Raw genomic sequence first — 23,130 nt, 5'->3', positions numbered from 1 at the left:
ACGAAGATGTTGTCAGGGGCAAATCTACAGCGGGGCTAGTGGGGTCACTGGTCCCTATAAGAATTCTTAAATCTGTTATTACGTGTGTAGATTTAACACATGTCCTTCCAAAACCAAGCGATTTGCCCCCACAAATATTATCTGAGAATCAAAATATATATGAGATATTTGGTTTGAGAATCAGAATATACTAGATATTTGGTTAGTTGAACTATCTAAATCTCCGTATCCCACGATCACTAAAAAAAATAAAAAATGGAAAGACATTTTGGTAAAGAAGATGGATGGAGTACACCGTGTTCTACCCGCTCTCATTCTAGGTTAGTAATCTCCTTATACTAGTTTTATGAATTTGTTAGTAATCTTAATGCGTTTAATTTTCTTTTTCTAAATTAGCTTCACTGCAGTTTGGGGTTATTGTAAAGTTAGGGTTTTATTATGCGTATGTGTCTTAGATATCACCTTCTAAAGACAAAATTTCCTAGTTAGTGGTTTTGGACCTTGGTATCAACTGTAGTATTATGACTGTCACTAAGTACACAAAGAGAGAAAAATATCCAAAATGAATCCGAGGAAGATCAAACTTGAAAATTGATATGTTAGGACTAGTGAGGCATGAACTTTTCAATCAAAATTTTAATCATTAGAAGATAAAAAAAATTGAAGAGAATAGTGCAGCCCCTAGTTAGCAATTCGGCGAATAATTCGCGAATTATGCCGTATCAATCGGTAACGAATCATACGGGCGACCCATTGAAAGACCGACCCAGGTACGCGTGTTATATGAAGATCCCGAATTATTCGCGTCTTTTACGTCCCGAATCAACTTTTATTCTTTCGGACGGGAAAAATAGGGTTAAGAAATGAGTCTGTGTATAAATAGAAAATTTGGAGAGAGAATGAAGATTTCTTCTACCTTCTAAGTTCTCAGTCACTGAACAGATCGCACCCAAATTCGTTTTCTGATTTCCTATCTTCAAATCCTTCAATATCTACTTCTAAGGCTGGCGACAAGGTATGGCATGATTCCATCAACATATTATGTGTTGTATTTTTATGTTTGATTCTGATTTTTTGGTTTTCAATATGATTCAATTGAATCAACAGTACATCTATTTATGTTTGATTTATATTGGATTGTATTGAATCCATGATTGGTATATCCTTAGGTTAGATATTTTGTTACTTCAATTTTAGTTGATTAATAATATTATGAATAATGAATTAGGTTATAGATTTATGAATAATATTATGAGCTTAATTTGGATTCATATGTTTATAAATTAATATCGTTATTCGTTCAAGAAATTCTCTTTCTCTAGTTTTGTTGATACTTTAGTTTCAGTGTGTATTTGGTAGGAGATGACGAAGATAAAAGATAAATTTTGGGAATATGCCGAGAAATTGAATAACCGTTTCAAATGTAAGTACTGCAAAAGAGATTTTCCTGGAGGAGTAGCAAGAGTGAAGTCTCATTTATCAGGTATTAAAGGCCGTGACATTGCTGTTTGTGCACAAGTACCTGAGGAAGTACAAGCATCTGCTGTTATTGCAGTTGGGGAGGCCGGTGTTAATGTTAGTGGGACTAAAAGAGCTAAATCATCTAGTGGGAGTGTTGGGGAGAGCAGTGTTAGTGTCTGTGAAGAACCAAGATTGCAACAAACTTCAATACCTGCAATGCTCAGCAAAAAGGATAAAGATGCGGTGGACATGAAAGTAGCTCTTTGTTTCTTCTTGAATAACATTGCTTTTAATGTTATACAGACAACAGGGTTTATTGAGATGATTAAGGCTGTTTCGGAATATGGTATTGGATATTCATTACCTAGTTATTCTACTCTTCGAACTAAGTTGGTTGTCAATACTAAAGCAGATGTGGAATGTTATGTAAATGAAGTCAAAGAATCTTGGAGTTTAACTGGATGCACCATCATGTCAGACATATGGACAGATATGAAAAAACGGTCGTTTATAAATGTGATTGCTTACTCACCAAAAGGGGCAGTATTCTTAAAATCAGTTGAAAGATCCGGAGAGTCGAACACAGGTTTATTTATAAGGGAGGTACTTTTACCAGTTATTGAAGAGATTGGTGCTGAAAATGTAGTGCAAATTGTGACCGACAATGCTTCAAACTATGGACTTGCTTGTAACCTGATCATGGAAGAGTATCCCCACATAATCAAATCAAAGTGTGCTGCTCATGGAGTTCAATTGCTGTTTGAGGATATATATGATTCTGTTGATTGGGTTAAAGATATTTTTCTCAAAGCAAGAAAGATATATGACCATTTCTATAGGCATATCATTCTTTTGGACTTAATGAGAGAGCATACCAAGAAAGATTTGAGAAAGTATTCTAAAACCAGGTTTGCGTCTCACTTTCTTATGCTTCAATCTATTTTAGATGTTGAAGATGGTTTGAGAAACTTGGTCGCATCGGTTGAATATAGAAACATGTTGTACAGCAAAGGAGCTGTTGCTGACATAGTCAAAGAGCTTATACAAGGAACACCATTTTGGGAGGATGGGAAAGAGCTAATTTCAGCAATTGGTAAAGGTATTACGGTTAGTCGACGGTGATGGGTCAACTTCAGGCTACATTTATGAAGCAACAGATAGAGCACGAAAGGCAATTAAAAAACGATGTGAAGAGGATCCTGTTAAGTATATGCATATATGGGAATTGTTTGAATTCAGAGCGAAATCTAACCTGCTTCATGAGGTTCATGCTGCTGCCATGTATTTGAACCCTCCTTTCATGTTTGATGGAAAGATTTCATATACTAATGAAGTTGTGCAAGTTGCCTTGTCATATATTTATGACAAACTGATTGATACCACTGAAAGAACCAAGTTTTCGCAAGAGCTTTTACTCTATAATGGAAAACATCCAAAGATCTTTACAAGCATCTCAATAGATCAAATCAGTAATTTTCATCCAAGTAAGTTTTTTTTTAATGAATTTTCTTTTTTGTTTTTGGATAATTAGTCGTATATAGGGTGTATTGTTTATCTAAGTTTATGGCCTTATTATAGGGGTGTGGTGGGAAGCAAATGGAGGCTCTGTTCCTATACTAAGAAAGGTTGCCATTCGTTTATTAAGTCAGTTGTGTAGTGCTTCAGCATGTGAACGTAACTGGAGTGCTTTCGATGCCGCACAAACAAAAAAGAGAAACAGATTGGCTCCACAGATGTTGGAAGATCTGGTGTACATAAGGATGAACTCGTTAATGCTGAAAAATTTCGTGAACTTTGAGTTAAAAGATAGAGACCCAATTAATCTTGAAAATCTCGCAGAGTGGGACACTAAACTTGTTGATGGCAATCTGGATGAAGCTATTGATGAAGGTTTTGTAGCCGATGCTCAAAGTGACCTGAATGCTGCTTGGATGGATAGAATGTGTAGCGGCATTGGGACATCTTCGAGAATGAATTATCGTCATCAGTAGGTATTTAATACTTGGAACAAATTAGGCTCTAACTGACACATCTAATTGCTTAATCTGTGTCTATATTTTGATTTTTTGTGGAGTTAAAACATTACTCCAGTAACTTAACTTGTTATATATGCACTGGGACAGGGTATAAATAGACTGTAATGTATCTCTGTCTGCCAGAATCTAAGATATATATTATATATATGTATAAATATTTTGTATTTCGAAGTTCGAACTATGTATTTGCAGGATTATATATAAATTTTGAATATCTGTTATTATACGTGTGCCGAATTTTCGGTGACGAACTCATATTTGTAAATCGAATTATATACGTACGTATGCCGTTACGTATTACTCCCGTATCACGAACCGTTGACCGGATTCTTGACCGAATTTTATTTTTACAAATCCGTATAATACGCGTACGTATCCCGTTCCGAACGTATTCCGTATTGCGAATTGCTAACTAGGGTGCAGCCTATGAAACTTAGGTGAGTTCAACTTAATTTGCACTCGTAAAAACTTAGATGCCTTCTCTATCTGTATATAGTACAAATAGAACAATGATTTTATATAAGCTTTTCCTTCATTTGAAGTATACATGATATTAGGTTTTTAAGTTTATTATGTGGTGAGAAATATCCCCTATTGAATGTTGAAGGTGGCCACGTTATAGATTTAGTCAAGTAATCCTTTTGTGATTTCAAACAGAAATGTTTAGATACTTCATACTTCCGGAGAAAAACCAAGGACAACAATGTATGGGCATCATTTCTTTATATGTACTAGTAAGGCCACATGTGCGATGCACATGTTTGAATTGGATTTTTTAACAACACCAAATATAATAATAATGAAAAAGAATTCTTAGAATAAAAATTTAATATTTTTGTTTATACTCATTACGTAGATGATTTAAAGAGCTTTCTAAATATATTAATTTTGCAAAAATTCTATATGTATTTTAAAAGATATCTGTGTTTTCATTTTTTTAATCAATTTTTCAAACAATGGCATTCTTGTGAATATACAAACATTGATCCAGTGTACATTTTCATCCTTGAATACAAATGCATAGTAGTGGTTAATATTTAAGGTCATATCAGTAATATCAGGGTGACACCAAACTATTTTGGCTTTTTGTGACCAACCAAAAAGAATGCTTCACCAAAAATCCCACTTTTCTTTATATTAGTAAGATTTTCAATTTGAATGAGTCTTGCATTACTTTCATGCGAATTTTCCGATTTGGATGAGCTTTCCGGTAGTTTAATTTAGTCTACATAGGTGTATGAGACTTAGACATTGTTAGATAAGATTTTCAAGAGCAAAGTGTGCCCCCATTAAACTTTTGTTCAGGATTCGCCACTGGACGTTGTTGTTGTTGCTGTTGTCAAAGAAGATGAAGATTGAAATGAAAATGATGAAGACGATTGATGTTGTTGTTGTTAATGAAGATTTGATGTTGTTGCTGATGTTGAAGTCGATGAAGAAGATGGAGATTTATGCGTTTTGTTGCTGCTGCTACGGACGACGATGTTGTTGCTGCTGTTGAAGACGTCGAAGAAGATGTTGTTCATTTTTACATATGAACTCTGTTTTTATCAGGAGTTCATTTCTGGAATGAACTATGCTTTATATGTGTTTTATCAGGAGTTCATTTCTGGAATGAACTCTGGTTTATATAGGTTTTTATCAGGAGTTAATTTCTGGAATGAACTCTGGTTTATATAAGATTTTATCAGGAGTTCATTTCTGGAATGAATTCTAATTTATATAAGTTGAAATCAAAGATAGATTCAGTGAAAATATATATGTATAAATGATTTATCCAGATTTTGAATTTAATTATTTCTCTAACGGATATTAGATTAGACAAATAAATGAAAACTTTCACGGAAGCACACATGAAAAACCCAAAAACCCTTTGGTAGAAGTATGACTGTTTCATCCGTACCATAGTAAACAGATGTATTCAACGGCCCGGGGGGAAATCCAAGGATTTTCCAGCAGTGTCTATCATTATCATTATATTATTATGCTTAACAAGTACACGATAAATGGTATTACCCTGGTGTGACATAAACCAGCTAGATGAGAACAAAATATGATCAGTTGTTCGGGCAATAACATCAAATATAGGAAGGACAGAAACATAGACTCAAGTTACTTCAAGTGAAGGCGACTCCCACGTGGTATGCTTTTCCCCATTTCCCAATACTTTTTACCTCTCATTTATGGTAAAAAGAAAAAGGTAGTACCAAAATCTTTTGCTATAATTTGAGACCCACAATTACTTTTGGAACTTGTGGATTTTCCAACCTTTTGGATCTGTTCTCGTCTCTCTTTGTCCGTTATTCTTTCCTCACTTTCTCACGTAAGGTGCTGCTGTTTATGGTATTCTATTTCTGTGCCATGGCCATGTTATCTTAGCATTTGTTATAGGCCAATTGGAGCCCCTCCTTAACTCACTTGGGTTTCAAAGTTTAATACTTATGCTTTTGGTGAAGGTGTTGTTGGTGGTAATGTGTTTTCTTAAAAAACGAGGATTCTATTCAAGTGTTAAGATATCCGGTGTTTAAGTTTCGTAGATGATATAGTCGTTTTGAAGACATTTCCAGTACTCTTTGAAATACCGTTATGCAGTACCATATATAGTGCTTACTACTGAAATGCAGCAGTTCCTAGAAATGGCCTTATACATGGTCTCATCTCATGAACACAACATAATGCTTAGTTGTAAATTCTGATGACCGTTCCGTTATAGCTAGCTTTGCACCAAACAGGAAGCATAAAAACCGTGAATGAGAAATCTAGATAAGATCCAGAGAGAGAAATGAACAGAGTGAGAGATGAAGAAACCCTTGTTACGGAGCTGACATCATATAAATAAATAGTCCAGAAACAAAGTTGTAGTAATTGTTATGTGTACTTTTTTTAGGGTTTTCACGTAACATAACACACCTTGGAAAACGGCGAAAAACTTGTTATGTCTAGTTACTGGAATATTATGTATCTTTTTTGTGGTGGGTTGCAACTGAATGATCAAAAGTCATCATGCCTAGATTTATCTCACTTGCAAATTCATTGTAGACTCTTTTTGATAAAATTTCAATTGGTCCCCTCGAACATATATGGAGTGCCCTATAAATAAACATGAATGGATGCAATGGCTCTAAAATATATACACATATATCAGTTTCTCAATACGTCATATATTTCTACATTTTGAATAAACATAAGCACATAAAATTCAGGTTTATGCCAATCCCAATTCATCATACTAAAACTGCTTTTATGTACAAACAAAGCAGGTTTTTGCAATAGATTATATGCCCTAAACCGTACCTATTTGTTCCTATCTTCTTAACTTATATCCCCTAGGCCAAGTAGCCATGGGGTCACTCTACGTATGCTATTTCGGGATCTCTCTGGTCATAGCAAAAATTGATCTTTGTGGCCTAACGTAAGTCCTTGGTGGTGGCTTCTTTCTAGATCTACTCAGCAGCGGCAACAAAATGCCGAGCAAAAAAACACAATGCCATAAAGGGTTTGGGCAAAGTATGATCAGCTGGAAATACGCATTTGAGCCATGAGAATACCACCCTTTTGTAGGTAACATAGATAATAATCCAAGGGACTTCAAATGTTGTCACAGCAAGAAAGAACTCCCCATACTGGTTGTCCCGACTTAATTGATCCAGTGAGGTCCTCATAAACGTAGCATCAAATTCGTCTATTTACTCGGTTTTTCTCTCGGACTCCTAAAAACAACTTGGGTGAAAATGAAAGATTACTGCCAAACCTCAACACAAGTAGCCAAATCCACATATCACTTACAATGGAGCACAGGATGTAGTTTAGAACCCAGCTGTTAACTTGCATTGCTGCAATTCAAAACTCTTTAGTTTGTACCTGGGACCACCAAACGGGAAAGATGCAAGTATTAAATTTTAGGTATCAATCTGCACTGAAACTATTAAATGGACCCATCAACTATTGTACTAACTCCTACCCTTAAACTTGCTTAATGTGAATCAATCATATAAAGAATATATAAGTAAGGATTACACTCGATTCGTGAAATAGATAGAAAGAAAATGTTCACAATTCCGAACGATAAAACGTGTTCTTAAACAAATGTTGCGAGAGAATTATCTTTGACTAGTGTAAAATTTGCGCACGTCTTTCCATCTTATATTTCAAGTTCTTTATGCGGATACTAGCGATACGAGAGTATTGTTCTTCCACACGCCCACTCACATGTAAGGCCAGTTACTCGGCCTAACACCTGGACCTGTCTACGAGTGACCAAGTTTGGATCACGGGTGTACAAGTTATATTTGGTCACAGTGGCCTATAATCCTACCTACACCCCCATACGGACGTAGCTTTGATATCTTGTTAAAGTATGTAGGTATCCAACACAAAATCAATTGGCAATGAGTGGAGTGACTCTTCCATATTATATTTCAAGTTCATTATGCAGATACCAGCGATGCGGGAGTATCGTCCTTCCACATAACATATCTTTTAGCTAGAGACAATCCTATTATTGCTACTATAGGGTTGAGCAATTTTTGAACGACATAGAGGTCAGTTAAGCATCAAAAGAACATATTGAATACCACTAAGATTGTCAAATCGTGAACCGCATCGCGAATCGTTTTTTATTTTTAGGAATCAAATTATATGTTGAATTGGGAATGAAAGATTCATACTAAAATCTCTAAATATATATATATATATATAATAAGTTTAATTATATGTTATTGGTAATATAAATATGAACGATGAAGAATACATGACACAACTTAATGTTCAGATAAGTGGTTATGCACTAAATTAGGTGGACATAACTCTTGGGTTCGAATTTTGTGCTCTCTAACCCAGAGTTAAATGTCTCAAAAAAATTATTTTTAATAAGAATCACATGGAAACAACAAATTTAGACTTTTTTGGCTTATGAATCGGTGCAAATTGTACGAGTCAAACAAAATATGAATCGTAAGATTCATTATAAAATCGATCCATAGTAGGGATTCGAATCATTTTGGAAAATTTAAAACGAATCGCAATATTTGAATCGTAAATAGTAAGACTTTAAAAATTGTACCACCAGTTAGGCGCCGGAAGAACAACTGATGCCGCCAAGTGAATGGTTTTTATATTCATATATAACGATTCATTTTCCAGTAAGGTGGATTTTAGACTTTTGCTTTCATTTGCATGGTATATTCCATTTCTGTAGCGTTCAATATTAAACTCTCTTTTCTTTTACTTTTCTTTTTCTATAAAAATTTAAGCACATACCCTCTTTGTTTAGAAAAAATGTACCACATGCCTCCGTTATAAAAAGATGAGTTTGTTTCGTGTATAATTTATATATAAAACAAGTCTATCTTTTTAAAATGGAAGTAGTATCATTTTTCATTTTAACCTAAAATTGACTGGCCCTCTGAGATTGGCAGATATTAATAGCATTGTAGCACAAAAGTAAGATAATAAAAATGGAGCCTAGCGTTTTTTTTTTTGGCTTTGATGTCCTCCGCGACATATCTAGTGTATGAGTATGTGTTGCCCTGGTAATTCATCTAAGGTTATGTACAACAGGAGTTATGTTTTCTTTCTCTGCTATCAGATACAACCTAAGAGTGTTTAACAACTTCGAATACTAATTTTTAGCCAACGGAAAATAGCCTAGTTGGGGTCGAACTCTCAAGTTATGTGGTTAGAGGCTTGAGTCCCCTAGTGCACCATTGATCATATCAGCAAAATAAAAAAATAAAAAAAAACAGGTTTTAGTTCACGGTCGAAGTCGGGTTATGAACTATGTCAACCAATTGTATGCAATCGGTTAGGCTGATCACCAGTGACAAAATGTTTTCTCTAAGGCCTATTTCTATGCATATGCCAAACATCATATTTTGCTATATATGCACCCACTATGGGTATGCCAAAGTGACAAACATATATGCCTATATGTCAATTATAGCATATAGGCATACACGATAGACTTTCCAGCGAGCGATAGAGTTTCGGTCGCTAGATGGTCAAAATATCGCTTGCTGGTCATTCAAGCACAAGCGCTAGTCATTACACCGCTCGCTGATCTGATCATCGCTTATCAATTCCTCATCCAACGGGTACAATTTTCCCCCTCATAAATATCCAATTTCAAACTCATTTCAACTCACACGAGAATTTCTAAATCTCTCTAGAATTTCTCAATCTCTCAATCTTCTTCAAATCTAAAACAATCACACATTCTCTACAATTCTTAATTTCTTGTAATATGAATTCACAATCTCAAAGTCAAGGCAAAGGTAAAAAATCCAAAGTCAGTGGTGCAAAATACAGCATGACAGAAGATGAATGCATTTGTCGTAATTATGTTTTTTTACCCAAGATTGTATCGATGGTGTACAACAACATGGTAACACCGTGTGGGTAAATATATTTCTTAAATATGAAGAACAAACCATGAACATCAATTATCGTGATGCAAAAGGATTGGCAGAACACTTCATTGTAATCAACAGGGAAGTAGCCGCTTATGTTGGATTGATAATGCAATCCAAGAGAGGCCGGGAGAGTGGTCTTGTGGATATTGATGTTGAAAGACAGGTTCGTACAGAGTGGCAGCGAAAACGTGGAAAACAGTTTACTTTCGAAAGTTGTTAGGTGTTGAACAAATATAATCCAGATGTGTTAGCAGGTAATCAACAAGTACCTGAAAGGTCACCATATAATTCTTCTCCCTCAACACCAAATTCTTCACCATTTTCACTAGGTCCATCAAATTTTTCACCAGATACCCCAAGAAACCCAAATGTCAACTTAGTTCTCAATAATGATGATGGTATAACAGAAGACTTCCTGGGAGGAACAATGCAAGATTGGCTAGAAAATTATCTCAACAAGGAGGAAGTTCCAGTGGGTTTAACATGGTGGAGTTCATGGAACATCAGAAGACCGTCGAAAAGCAAAGAGCATTTGATAGGAAATTTCAAAACAGAGAGAGTAAGAAAAGTCGCCTTTCTCAAGAAAACTTTGGGTTTGACTATGACAAGCATAACAATCTTCAATCTAACACTTCAATTATGAACGCCCAGCAAAAACATGTATGGCAAATCGAATTTGACAAGATTCAAGCACAGATTGAACAACAAACTGGATTTACTAACAACCAACCTAGTGGTGATGATGATGAGGATGAGTTCGATGATGAGTTCGGAGTAGTATATCCTCTAGATGACTGATGTATTAATTTAAGTTTTCATTTGAAGTATTGCATTTTAATTTGATATGTTGTTATTGCATTCTACTTAATATTATTTTAAAATGAAAAGTTGATTAATTTGAAATGTTGTAATCTACTTAAATAAGTTTCGCATATTAACTTAAACCAAAATACATAACTTAATAAATAAACCAAAATACATAACTTAATAATCACTCTCTTCCATGCTCTGCCCAAAGATTCAATCTCAGATCATCTCTTAAACTGTCATACAAATTCTGGTTTCGAATGTAATTATTCATTTGAGCATAATTCCTTGCAGGGACGCCTCTTTTTGGTTGAATTTTCGGCCTCAAATCTTCATCTTCATAGTTAGTCCACTCTGAATCACGACAGGTTTCCTAAATTACCATGTTATGAAGAATTATGCAAGTGAGCATAGTCTTGTGCATTTCACGAGGACTCAACCCACTACATGGTCCACAAATGATAACGAACTTCCTCTTAAAAATTCCAAAAGCGTGTTCCACATCCTTCCTCATTTCTATTTGGGCGGTGTTAAAATGACGGTATGAACGGCGGTAGCATTGAACCAAGGTGGACCATTTTGGGTAGATACTATCCGCAAGATAATATCTAGGAGTGTATTGATGGTCGTTGATCATGAAACTGACTTGGGGACAAATTTCATACTTCAGATCTTCAAACAGAGGAGACTTGTGCAAAACATTAATATCATTTTGTGAACCCGGTAGACCAAAAAAAGCGTGTCATATCCAACAATCATAAGAAGCAACATCTTCAAGGATAACCGTTGGTTTTGGATAATGACCCTTATATTGACCGGCCCAATAAACAGGGCATCCTTGTCATATCCAATGCATACAATCAAGACTACCTAGCATTCCTGGAAATCCCCTTTCCTCATTCTCCCTCAATATTTTTCTAACATCTTCCTCGGTTGGTTTTCGTAAATATATTGGACCAAAATGATTATTCATTAATTACTTCATAAAACAATGAAAGGTAAGTGAATGAAGTTGTTTTACCCATACGAAGGTACTCATTGTTCGCATCCGCTGGAGTGCCATAACCTAGAATTCTTAAAGCTGAATTAACTTTTGTTCAGGACTATGACCTCTAATATTCAGTTTACTGATAATTAATTTGAGGTTCTACTCGACAAAGCTCTTCAATAATCTTTTTCACCGGATGACGAGGCATGCGTAATCGACCTTGAAAATTTTGATCAGAGTACACACAATTGGGAAGAAAATAATTGTGCGTCAGCTTCTAATGGTAAAATTCCCTCCCTCGATATGTATATCTTCTTGAGAATACTTCTTGTGGCTCTGGAACTCTAGGTATTTGTCCTGTATGTACAAGCATCAAAGTGTCGAGTAGTTTATTATCTTCAGCTTCCTTATCGTCAAGTTCTTACAACCTCATTCGATGCATTTCTTGTTGTAATCTAAACCGATTCATAATAACATTCCTCTCTTGGATCTCTCCATTGAAAATTATGAAATTTAAAATTGATAATAGAGATAAAAAAATTGGAGATATATGCGTACAAGTAGGTGTGAGTAACTTGGAGAAGTACAAGGGCGTATGTATATGAATCAGCAGGGGGGAAATAATCGTTGCAAAATACCTATTGATTGATAATTTTAATATCGTCAGCGATACTATTTATATCGCGTGATGGGATGTAGAATATCGCTGACGTTTTAGATAATAGCGGTCGATAGAATTTCTGTTGCTCCGTAGTTTTTTCATAGCGACGCAATTCGTTTTCCATACCACCTAATACGCCAAACAAATTTTTTTTTGGCATGTGAGAGTTTCCAAGAGAGCCTTTGCTTCGGCATGAAGTGCCACGGAGTCCCACCCTAGTTCCGCAATGATTTTCATGTTATCTGCATCAGTATCTTGCTCCATAAAGAAAACATCCGATGTTAAGCTTCCAATCAATGGGTAGGTTGGATGAAGCATGCAGAACCGCATTGGTTAAAGAGGTTAGAATTTTAAGGTTCAGGCTAATGGTTATAGTGCTGAGATGATGGTGCATAGAAAGGGGATTCAAGTTTGTAAATCAGACCCCCCACGCTCTCGAGTCTCGATTGTTATGCCTCATTGCACTCAACGTCCTTCTTGTTTCGTATACATTCATCTGTATTAAATAGCTTTACCGGAACACTCAACTTATATTTGGATTTAAATTTGGACCACAGATGAAATACTAGTCTATGACTTGCCTTAGGAAATTGTAGAATTCTCAGTTAATCATAAAAAGTTTGATTATGACATTTCCAATGACACGTGGAAGAACCTTTTAAAGTCCCCACTATCAAATATATACCATGTGCATGTTTGGTCCCCACCCCAGTTTAGTGGTTTTTAATTCGTCCTATCAAGTTCCACGATAACGACGTCCAAATTTTAGGGTTTTAGATGTCTCCGATCGGTCACCCTATTCTTGTATACCACCGTCTGCGACCATTGATACGGATAGAGGTGGTATAATGTTAAACTAGTAAACAGCATGTGCGTTGCTTGCCTGTGTTATTTGAGGTTAAACGTAAGTTTCATCTCTTGATATCCAAGGCCGGTTCCTATGGCACATTCCAAATTTTTCTGTTTGCCTTGCCAAATGTATTTCCGCACTACGGTGAAATATTGGCTGAGACCCAGTTTAAAAGTATGTTATGATAACTAAAAAATAGAATAAAAAAAGAATATAAAAACTGAAATAACTACCTAGAGACAAAGATTTTCCAGACCGAGCAAATCTCTTGAGAGTGATCAAAGTCTCTATCGCTCGCTAGAGACTTTATCTCACCCGTTTAAGTGATTTTTTTGAATTTAGCCATTTTTGTTTGCCATTTAGATAGATGCATAGTCAGCTCATATACCCTGAGGAATAGGCCTAAGCATAGACTCTTACGAGTTTGATTTCGTATTAACTTTACGGTTGATGATCATTCTCTTGTTTTTTATAGTATAATCTCGAGTCCTTGATATTATTTTGCAGCCATATATCCTCTCCCTTGCTCCGGAGGAAATATAAAACACCTCAAAGATTATGACATTGGATGGTTACGAGACTGAGACTCCTATAACAAAGCTATTATGTGTAGAGAGAATCCTCAAGTGGTCTGATGGTTCTCCAACTTTCTCACATAGGGGACGTAGGGGATCGAACCGTTGTAATAGCATAAATCCTGGGAGAACCTGCCTAGATGTAGTTCTAGCTACGGACTAATGTTTTTACTTATCCAAAAAGAAAAAGAAAAATAAAAAGAAAACTATTATGTTTAGCGTGTATAGTCATCGTTTTTATAGAAATAAAATGAAAAAACAAAATTTTAAGAACAAAAAACCTATCTTACATGCTAACAAAGTATTTTTACTTGGATAATTGGAAGTCTACCTAACAAAACAAAATATCAATTGATTCATTGAGCCTTGGAAAAAGCTTCATGTGGGTTTATTTTGCCGCAATCAGCAGATATATATATATATATATATATATATATTCATATTTGTCGATGGTTGACTATTCTTGAAGAATACCAAATAGTTATGGATCATACTCAGTTTCGGTTTGAAAATTCAAATTAAATATAGTAATATACTCGTTTAAAGAATGCATATGAAATTATATGGATTCTAAGATTGAGTACGATCAAATATTAGTTTTAAAAATGCACATGAGTCTGAAATTGAGCATGGTCCGATACTCGGTTTGATAATGTATATAAAATCGTACGCATTGTCAGATTAAATATGATTTCATTTTTCTAAGAAAAATACTAAGAATCGACGCGTATAAAGGTTTATATCAGTGGATTCTAAACTGAGAATCTTCATTTTTGAAACCAGAACCAGAGTTTATAGAAGTTCATATATAGACATATTGTAGACTAAAAAACCTACGGAAAAGTTGGACATTTCCTTTAATCAAAATCGATCGCTATGAATGTACACATCGCTCAATTCTGGGTCGAAAAACATCAAGAATAATCGACCGACGTGTATATCCATATGATGTGATTTTTCAATGATGTTGTAGTAAGATGATTCGTTCACTCAGATTTGTTGAGAATTTGTTTTAAGACTTAATAAAGAAAATAAGGAAAAATATATACACACAATTTGTCACAAGATGAAGAGACGCTGAGACGCGGGATTCCACTACTTTCCATATTGTTATGGTTCAGTCATTAATTCTAGAGAATATAACTCAAAGAAAATAAGTTGTGACTCTAGTTCTTTGCCAAAAATAGATTTCGTAAAATATTATTTGTAAGTTAAAAGCATGACGCATCTAAAGCATTTAGAACTAAGCATGCAGCATCTAACAAAATAACAAATAATTAATAGAAATCATAAAGCAATTAAATCAATGCAAATAGTCAATAAAAGGATTAATTCATTTACCACAATCATGAAAAGTTGCTTCCTCCGTCGTCCTAGTGATGGGTTTAGCTCCACATGGTGAAAACACACTCAAAATAATTTTTCATTGCTCAAAAGTGCTTACAAGAGGTGAAAGTATTATAAAACAGAAAAACTCTCTGCACCTTTCTTTTATACGCTCTGTTTCTTCCCCTAACTCTCCATTCCCTCTCTGGCTCCCAGGAATCATTTATATACCCAACAGTCAAGAAATATTTTGAATAAATGCTCATAATCTCCTCAGTAATTACATTAAACTCGAGAATATTTTCTTTATTCTCACGCGATTCTGAGTTGGCAAAGAAATCTCTTTTAATCAATATAATATAATCCAGAGAATAAAATCTTCTTGTTTTAGTCAAGTATCTCCCATAATAAACACAACATATACGTACTTCCCATTCTTGTTTTGTCGACAATAAATGGAGATTTTCCTTTTTATCCGAATCTGAATATGTTACCCTTCCTGTTTTAGTCAAACATGGTAATGCCAACTCATTCCCATGCAAAACTCTCCAAATCAGCACGTATCTTCATGAACAAAACCTTGAAAATATCTTCACAACTGTTTTCTTCAAACCAAGAATATATCCTTCCTTTTACGAATCAAAGGCAATTATTGCCCTTGTTTTACTGTTACAGCTCATCAGCAACCAATCCGTGCCACAAATCTCCAAAAAAAGTCTCATAAAATTATAACCAAAAATACGCTGTTGAAGCCAAAACTTTCCCGCCAAATTTTGTTCATTCCGTGGAGAAGAAGATGGTTCTCCCCCTAACAGAAATGGGGTGCGAATATCCATGGGGTATGCATAGTACATAGGGTGCCCCTTAGTAACTGAGGTGCCCCTTAACCAACACTGAGAGTTTGAATAACACGTGTCCTCCGAGGTGCAAAAACCACTTTTCGAGCAACTTTTTCCACATAAGTGTTTATTGGCCAAAAATACCTACAAGGACATCAAATACCATAATTAATACATAATCGAGCTCTAACAGTACAAAACATTGAGAATAAAATAGACACAAAAATGCATCTATCACCATACCAGCAAATTGATCATAATCGGATAATGTGAACATTCATATAGGCCGATTCTGGATAAATCAAAATTTCTGAAAATCTTCAATTCCAAATGTATGTGTAAATCGAAAACCCAATTCAAAGAAATGGATTGTTTGAAAAATACCGAAGAGGGTAGTATTGAAATAGATTTGGTTTAAATTTAAAGTTTCCATAGTGAGAGAAATTTAGAAGTTTCACTCTTTTTAGACACCCATTATCCCTCTCACCTAGTAGGCCTCAAATTAGCCAGGTAATTTTATGTATGAATATAGTTCATTTATTATTTTAATTGTTGTCTTTTTTCTTTTCTTTTTTGATTCAAAAAGGTATTTTATTGATTTTCAGTAAGAGATTACAGCATTATCATGATCAACCCAATTTTGTATGTCTTTAGGAAGATCTCTCTGAAATTCAAAATTGGACTGTAGAATTCTAGTTCTCTTGGCAAACTTATCTGCCACTCTATTAACCTCTCTTAACTGAGACACACTTCTATCTACTGATTTTACTTAATATCTAAAACTAAAGTTTGATTCATCCAATGAACATAGTATGTTGGCTCATTGATGGATCTAATTAAAACCTCACAATCTGACTCAAAAATAATATTACTGAAATTCTTTGAGGCCGCCAGAGTTACAACTCCCATCATAGCTTTGCATTCCAGCTCCTCAACTTCAACTGCTTCCTTCATTCCTCCACCAAAAAAATTTCCTTGTACCTCAAAGCAGGTACTTGCACAGTTCCTTACAATTAGTCTTATACCACCTTGTAAAGTAGCATGCTTAAAATAAGCATCAAAATTAAATTTCATAAAAGCATTATCTGGAGGTTTCCATCTCAGCACCTGCAAAACCCCATTAGTAGATGGTTCAAGGTTAGTTTTAGGAGACACAAGTTAATGCAATCTATTGACATTGTTCTATTTGGATTGATGTTCTGAAACATCTTTGAATATTTATCTTTCCAGATATTCCAAACTGACATCATAAGTAATTTATTTATGTCATTTCTAGGAATTCTTGTACCAGAAACAATGTTATTTCCTGCAGAAAACCAAGAGAGAATCCAATTCCTGAATGAACCATGTTGTGCCATAATGTTACTTACATTGATATTTAAAGCCAACCAAACAAATCTAGCATAAGGACACCCAATGAAAATATGATTACTAGATTCAGCAAGGTGATTACACAAATTACAATGTAAGTCAATATCAGTGTTATATCTGAAAAGTTTATGTCTTATTGGAACTATATCTTTTAAACACTTCTAGACATATAATTTTACTTTATGAGGTAACTTAAACTTCCATAAATCTTTTCATACCTGTGGAGAAACATTTTGAGTACCTGCAGAAGAGTTAAATGGTCTATATAACACATTACAAACACTCTTAATAGATAATTGGCCTTTTCTATCTGGAAGCCAAATAAGAGTATCATCTCTTATAACATGAACATGCACAACTAAAATTTTAGTTGCAGATTCAGTGTCAAATAGGTAGTGAATTAAATGCACATTCCAGTTCCTAGTGCCTGCATAGAAAAGATCAGAAACATAGGTGTGGGACACAATATTGACTAAACCATCAACGAGAACAGGTGGATGATCCAGACCAATAACCCAACAATCTAGCCAGATTTAGTTTTAGTTCCACATCTAATATTCCAAAAACTATTATTCTTAATGATTTCGATACACCTATAAATTCCTTTCCAGATCCAAGAAAAGTTTTCATTAAGTTTCTGCAAATGAAGGATATTACAGTTGTAAAATACTTAGCACTCAAAATTTGAACCCATAATTCATCTTGTTCAATAACAATTTTCCAGACTAACTTACACATAAGAGCAATGCTAAAAGTCTCTAGATTTATAAATCCTAGCCCTCCCAAATCCTTAGACTTATTCATGTTATCCCAAGCTATGAATTTGATACCTTTTATAGCCTTATGCTCCCACCAAAAATTTCTCTAGGATGGTAAATAATTTAAGACTAACTTAATAAGAGTAGTTCTCCCAGCCTGATTTAAGGTAGTACTTACATAGTTCTTAAGTCTAGCTTCGAGAGATTGCACTACTGGATCAAAAGATTTCAACTTGGAATGACCCAGTAACAAAGGAGCTTCAAGATATTTATATGAATCAGTAACAATATTTATGTTTAGGGTTTCAGCAAGACTATCACGGGCTTCATGACTCAAATTCTTACTTAAATACACATGCGACTTATCAAAATTCAGCATTTGACCAAAGAGATTTCCAAAATCCTGCAAAATCTTGAGAATATTATCAATATGTTAAAGATTGGCTTAACCAAAAATAAGAATATCACCTACAAAAAGCAAATAGATAATGGGAGGTGCCTTTCTAGAAACTTTAACACCTACAATTGATTTTTTAGTTTCAGCCACTAATAGGGACCTGGAGAGATATTCCATAGCTAGTATAAAAAGATAAGGGGATAGAGGATCCCCTTGTCTTATTCCTCTAGTTGGGATATTGGTTGCAGGGAGACCTATTAAGAATTACATGAATACTAGTAGTAGAAACACACTGCATAATGAGGTTATAAAAGTCTTTACTAAATCCAAAACTTTCCAAAACTTTATTAAGAAAGGTCCATTCTAACTGTCAAAAGCCTTTGACAGGTCAAGCTCAAGGGCCATAGTTCCACTATAACCTTCTTTATGTTTCATAGAATGAATCATTTCATGTACAATAATAATATTATCGTGAATGGCTCTACCAGGAACAAAAGCAACCTGATTGGGAGATATCAATTTCTTAAGAAGAGGTCTAATTCTATTAGCTAGAATTTTAGAGACAATCTTGTAAGAAACATTACAGAGACCAACTGGTGTAAATTCAGAAGGCTGCTTGGGACTTTTATATTTAGGGATAAGAGATATATAAGTCTTATTCAAACATCTAGGCATATGGCCACTATGAAAAAGTCTTTGCGCAACATCAATAATGTCCTTACCAACTAGCTGCCATTGAGATTTATAAAATTCTGCCTGAAAACCATCAGGACTAGGTGAACACCAAGCAGGCATATTTGTAACCACATTTTCAATTTCTAATTCAGTTGGAACAACATGCAACATAATATTATCAGCATCAATAAGAAGTTTAGGAATAAAATCAAAAGCTGCATCATTCAAAACATGATTAGATGTACAAGAAATAGCACTAAAATGATTAGTAAGAAGATTACTAATACCACTTCTATCTATATACCAAATACCATTTGAATCACAAAGAGCATTTACATGTTAGTATGTAATCTTTTATTAACAATAAAATAAAAATACCTAGTATTATTATCCATTTCAAGAACAATTTTATCTCTAGACTTTTCTTTATAGAAATCATATTGTATCTTATACCATTTTTCCAATTCACTTACAATAGATTTAACTCTGGCGTGCTGCATATTAGAACTAGTACCATTTTGGGAAATATCCAACTCATTTTGCAGATTATTGATATTTTTTTGGATGTCTCCAAATTCCATTTTATTTCACTAAGACAAAGAGATTCTAGCATTGTGTTGTTTTTGATTCAATTTAAATGCAAGACTTCCTTGGACATCTAAATTTCAGGTTATTTCAAGTTTATTCTTAAAGTCACTATTTCAATCCAAGTTCTGAAAAAACTTAAAAGGCCTCCATAAATGCTTAGGAATAGGATCAGTAATAAGTACAACATGACAATGATCAGAAGCAATACAATTTAAATTAAAGAGTTTAGCAGTAGAAATATTGATAACCTAATCATTATTACTAAGATCCATATCTAATCTATCCTTTATAGTACCTGCTCCATAGGAGTTTCTAGTCCAAGTATAATCCTTACCCTCATATCATATACCCAATAAACCAACATCATTAAATCTTTCTTAAAACCATTTATCAGAACTGCTACTATTTCTATCCAAGTGAATATTCAAATCACCTAGAGCTAGCCATGGTTGTTGAACATCTTTTCTAAAATCAGATAGAAAATTCCATTGAGTTTTCTTGGAATCAAAGTAAGTATATCCATACATAAAAGACATAAGAACCTTAGGCTTGCCAGGACACAATTGAATAATAGCATGAGTAATGTTATTTTCACACCCAGTAACTTCCATATCAATTCCATTTTTCCACATGAGTATAAGACCTCCAGCATATCTAACTCTATCAATGCAAACATAACTGGGATAATGAACAGATTGAGCAACTGATGTCATTCTACTTTCATCAAATTTTGTTTTACAAAGAAAAATGAAAAATGAAATCTGAATTTTGTGTTTTAACCAAAATTTTAAATTTTTCATCAAGTTCCTAATTTTTCAAACTTATTACGACCCTGGCGGTGACTATGTTTATATGTTGAAAGGGTACAAAAATTTAGGTCAAGATGAGTGTCTTATGCTAAATTACATTAGTAACCAACTACCCAAGTTATTGGACTCTCACAATTCGAATTATCAAGGACGGAAATTTCCAGCAGCGAGTAATGCGGAGTATTTAACAGACAACAGTCTTCGTTGTCATTTTCGACCTTATGATTGTGGTAAAGGTGTTTTACTTTTTACACCGGACTTAAGCTATCTTGGTTTTCGTTTGCGTTTCCGACCCTATGACCCTGGCAAGGGCGTTCGCCTCTCTATACTGAACTCGAGGTCGAGTTCTTTTCAAGAAGGGGAGCCTGATGTAGGACATCCTACTCTATTTCCTATTATAGTTCTTCTTAGAACTTCCTATCATATTTCTTTATTTAGAATTTACTTTCATATTGATTTCCTTTTCTAGTTCTAGTTATATTTATAATCCTTGAAGCCTATATAAGAAGCCCTAGGCATAATAGAGATATAGAATGCTACAATTATTTGATTAATATCAAACTTATCTTTTATTATTTATCTTTATTTTCTTATTATTTTTGTGAATCTATTGATCTCACACTAGTTTTTATCTTTTATCGGATCTTTGATCCAAATCTTACGCTTTCGCTACGTCAAAGATCCTCTTCAACATCATCAAAAACATATCAGCAACTCTCTTACCCTCAACTAAACCAGATTCTTCAAAATCCAAAGAATAATCATGGGTTAACTATATCTTCTTAGTAAAAAATTCAGACCAAATAATTTTTGATTGAGAAACCCCAGAAACTCCAGACCGAGAACCTCTAGATGCAGATCCCTCTACCTGTTGGGAGAAAATAGGTAGAGAAAAATCCCATTTAGCACTTACAGAATCTCCATCATCATCCATGATGGAAGAAACCAGAAAGAAATCGGAAACGAGAAGAAAAATGAAACCCTAATCGACTTGACTTTTGGTCAAAATCGTCCGACCAAAATCAATTATCTTTCCTCTAATATCTTAGAAAAGAAAATTCTAATTGGTCAAAAAATTGAAATCTTTTCCTTGAAACCTTTGACATTTTTCATATAATCGAATTCCAGAGCAATGATCAACTACAAACCCATGAATTTTTGGATAATATTTTCTTACACGCATGCTGTTGGGAAGGCTTGGTTGCAAGGTTCGGTATCGTTTTCCCCTAAAAGAAGATGCAAAAGTAGATCATTGAATGTCGTCTCTCTTGATATCTAACCCCCATGAGATGTTAGGTCACTTTCCATTTCATACACAACATGTTTTAAACAATTACGTGCCCACATTTTCTCCTTCAAATGCCTTATAAAGAGCACATGCACGTGAAGCCAACCAGGATCTTGATATTCTCATTATCGCGATTGTGTTTCTTGGCAAATTTAGTTAATCAGCACTATTCTCACACTAAATAAATGTCATAACTTAAGACACCAATTTTATTTTACTTTTTTACAAAACCAATCAATCGTATCCCTTCTAGACAAAATTCTCTATATAATAACAGAATTTTTTAAAGCGTTTTCATTCACCGGAACTCCACGTTAATTCTTGCTTCTGGTTGATTCTGGCCCCATCAAATTTTTTAAGGAAAGAAAAAAAGGTGGAGAATATTTTCTGGCCCCACAAAAAAAAATTTTATAAAGGAAACGGATTTTTCGTTTCCTAAAAAAGTTATCTAGGCAAATACATTAAATCAAACAAATTAAATCAATTGTATATCAATCACAAAATCGATTGAATAATTAATGAATAAAAAAATCCATTGTCCAATGTCCGATTACAATTCTCAGAATCATTGATTTCTTAATTACAACTACATTCTATTAATTAAAACTAAAGAATAAGATACACTTCCCATGAGAAGAAAAAATAAAATTTATCAAATTGATCATGGATACTAACCTTTGAATCCCGCGTTGTATCTTTATTGCAGAAAAATTTCTTAGTGATCCCGTCCAAAAGTAAAATAACACATAATTGTTAGTAACAGTTACAAAAATTGAAGAAAGAAATGAAATCTAAAGCAAGCCAATAAAAATTGAAGCAATAACAAAATAATAAACCTCATTATCTGATTACTTTTCTTAATTTTCTTCATTCCATAATTAAAATAAAACAAGTCTAAAATAAAAAATAAATTAAGTATATGTGATTTTTAATTTTGCTATGTCTAGATATGCAGTGTATTTTTTATACCAAAATAGCACACCATATAGCTATTCGAAATATTTTCCTGACAAAAATTGGCAACCGTCTCAATTCATCCTATGTATTCCCACACGTCTCATTATTTTCTTGACAAAAATAGGCAATAAAGAAAAAATGGTAATGGTAAATACTGTCTAAATACTATTGATTTTTCAAAGATATTTTTAGAAAAAGATGGTAAAAAAATAATACTATTGATTTTTCAAAGATATTTTTAAAAAAAGATGGTACAAAAATAATACGATTAGATAGTCAATTGATTCGGTGGATTAAGCTTGCCAAAAGATAACACAACAATAAATAAATTTTA

General features: G+C 34.1%; 1 protein-coding gene across 1 annotated transcript; it reads left to right on the top strand.

The window, feature by feature from the left end:
* Nucleotides 1–1,362: 1,362 nt before the first annotated feature.
* On the top strand, nucleotides 1,363–2,583 carry LOC113290787. The gene has a single exon (XM_026540373.1). The coding sequence runs from the start codon at nucleotides 1,363–1,365 to the stop codon at nucleotides 2,581–2,583; it is 1,221 nt and encodes a 406-aa protein (XP_026396158.1).
* Nucleotides 2,584–23,130: the final 20,547 nt, after the last annotated feature.

Source organism: Papaver somniferum, chromosome 6 (assembly GCF_003573695.1).
Source record: "Papaver somniferum cultivar HN1 chromosome 6, ASM357369v1, whole genome shotgun sequence".
Classification (NCBI taxonomy): Eukaryota; Viridiplantae; Streptophyta; class Magnoliopsida; order Ranunculales; family Papaveraceae; genus Papaver; species Papaver somniferum.
Note: the sequence above shows the minus strand (reverse complement) of the source record. Positions and strands in the feature narration are given on the sequence as shown.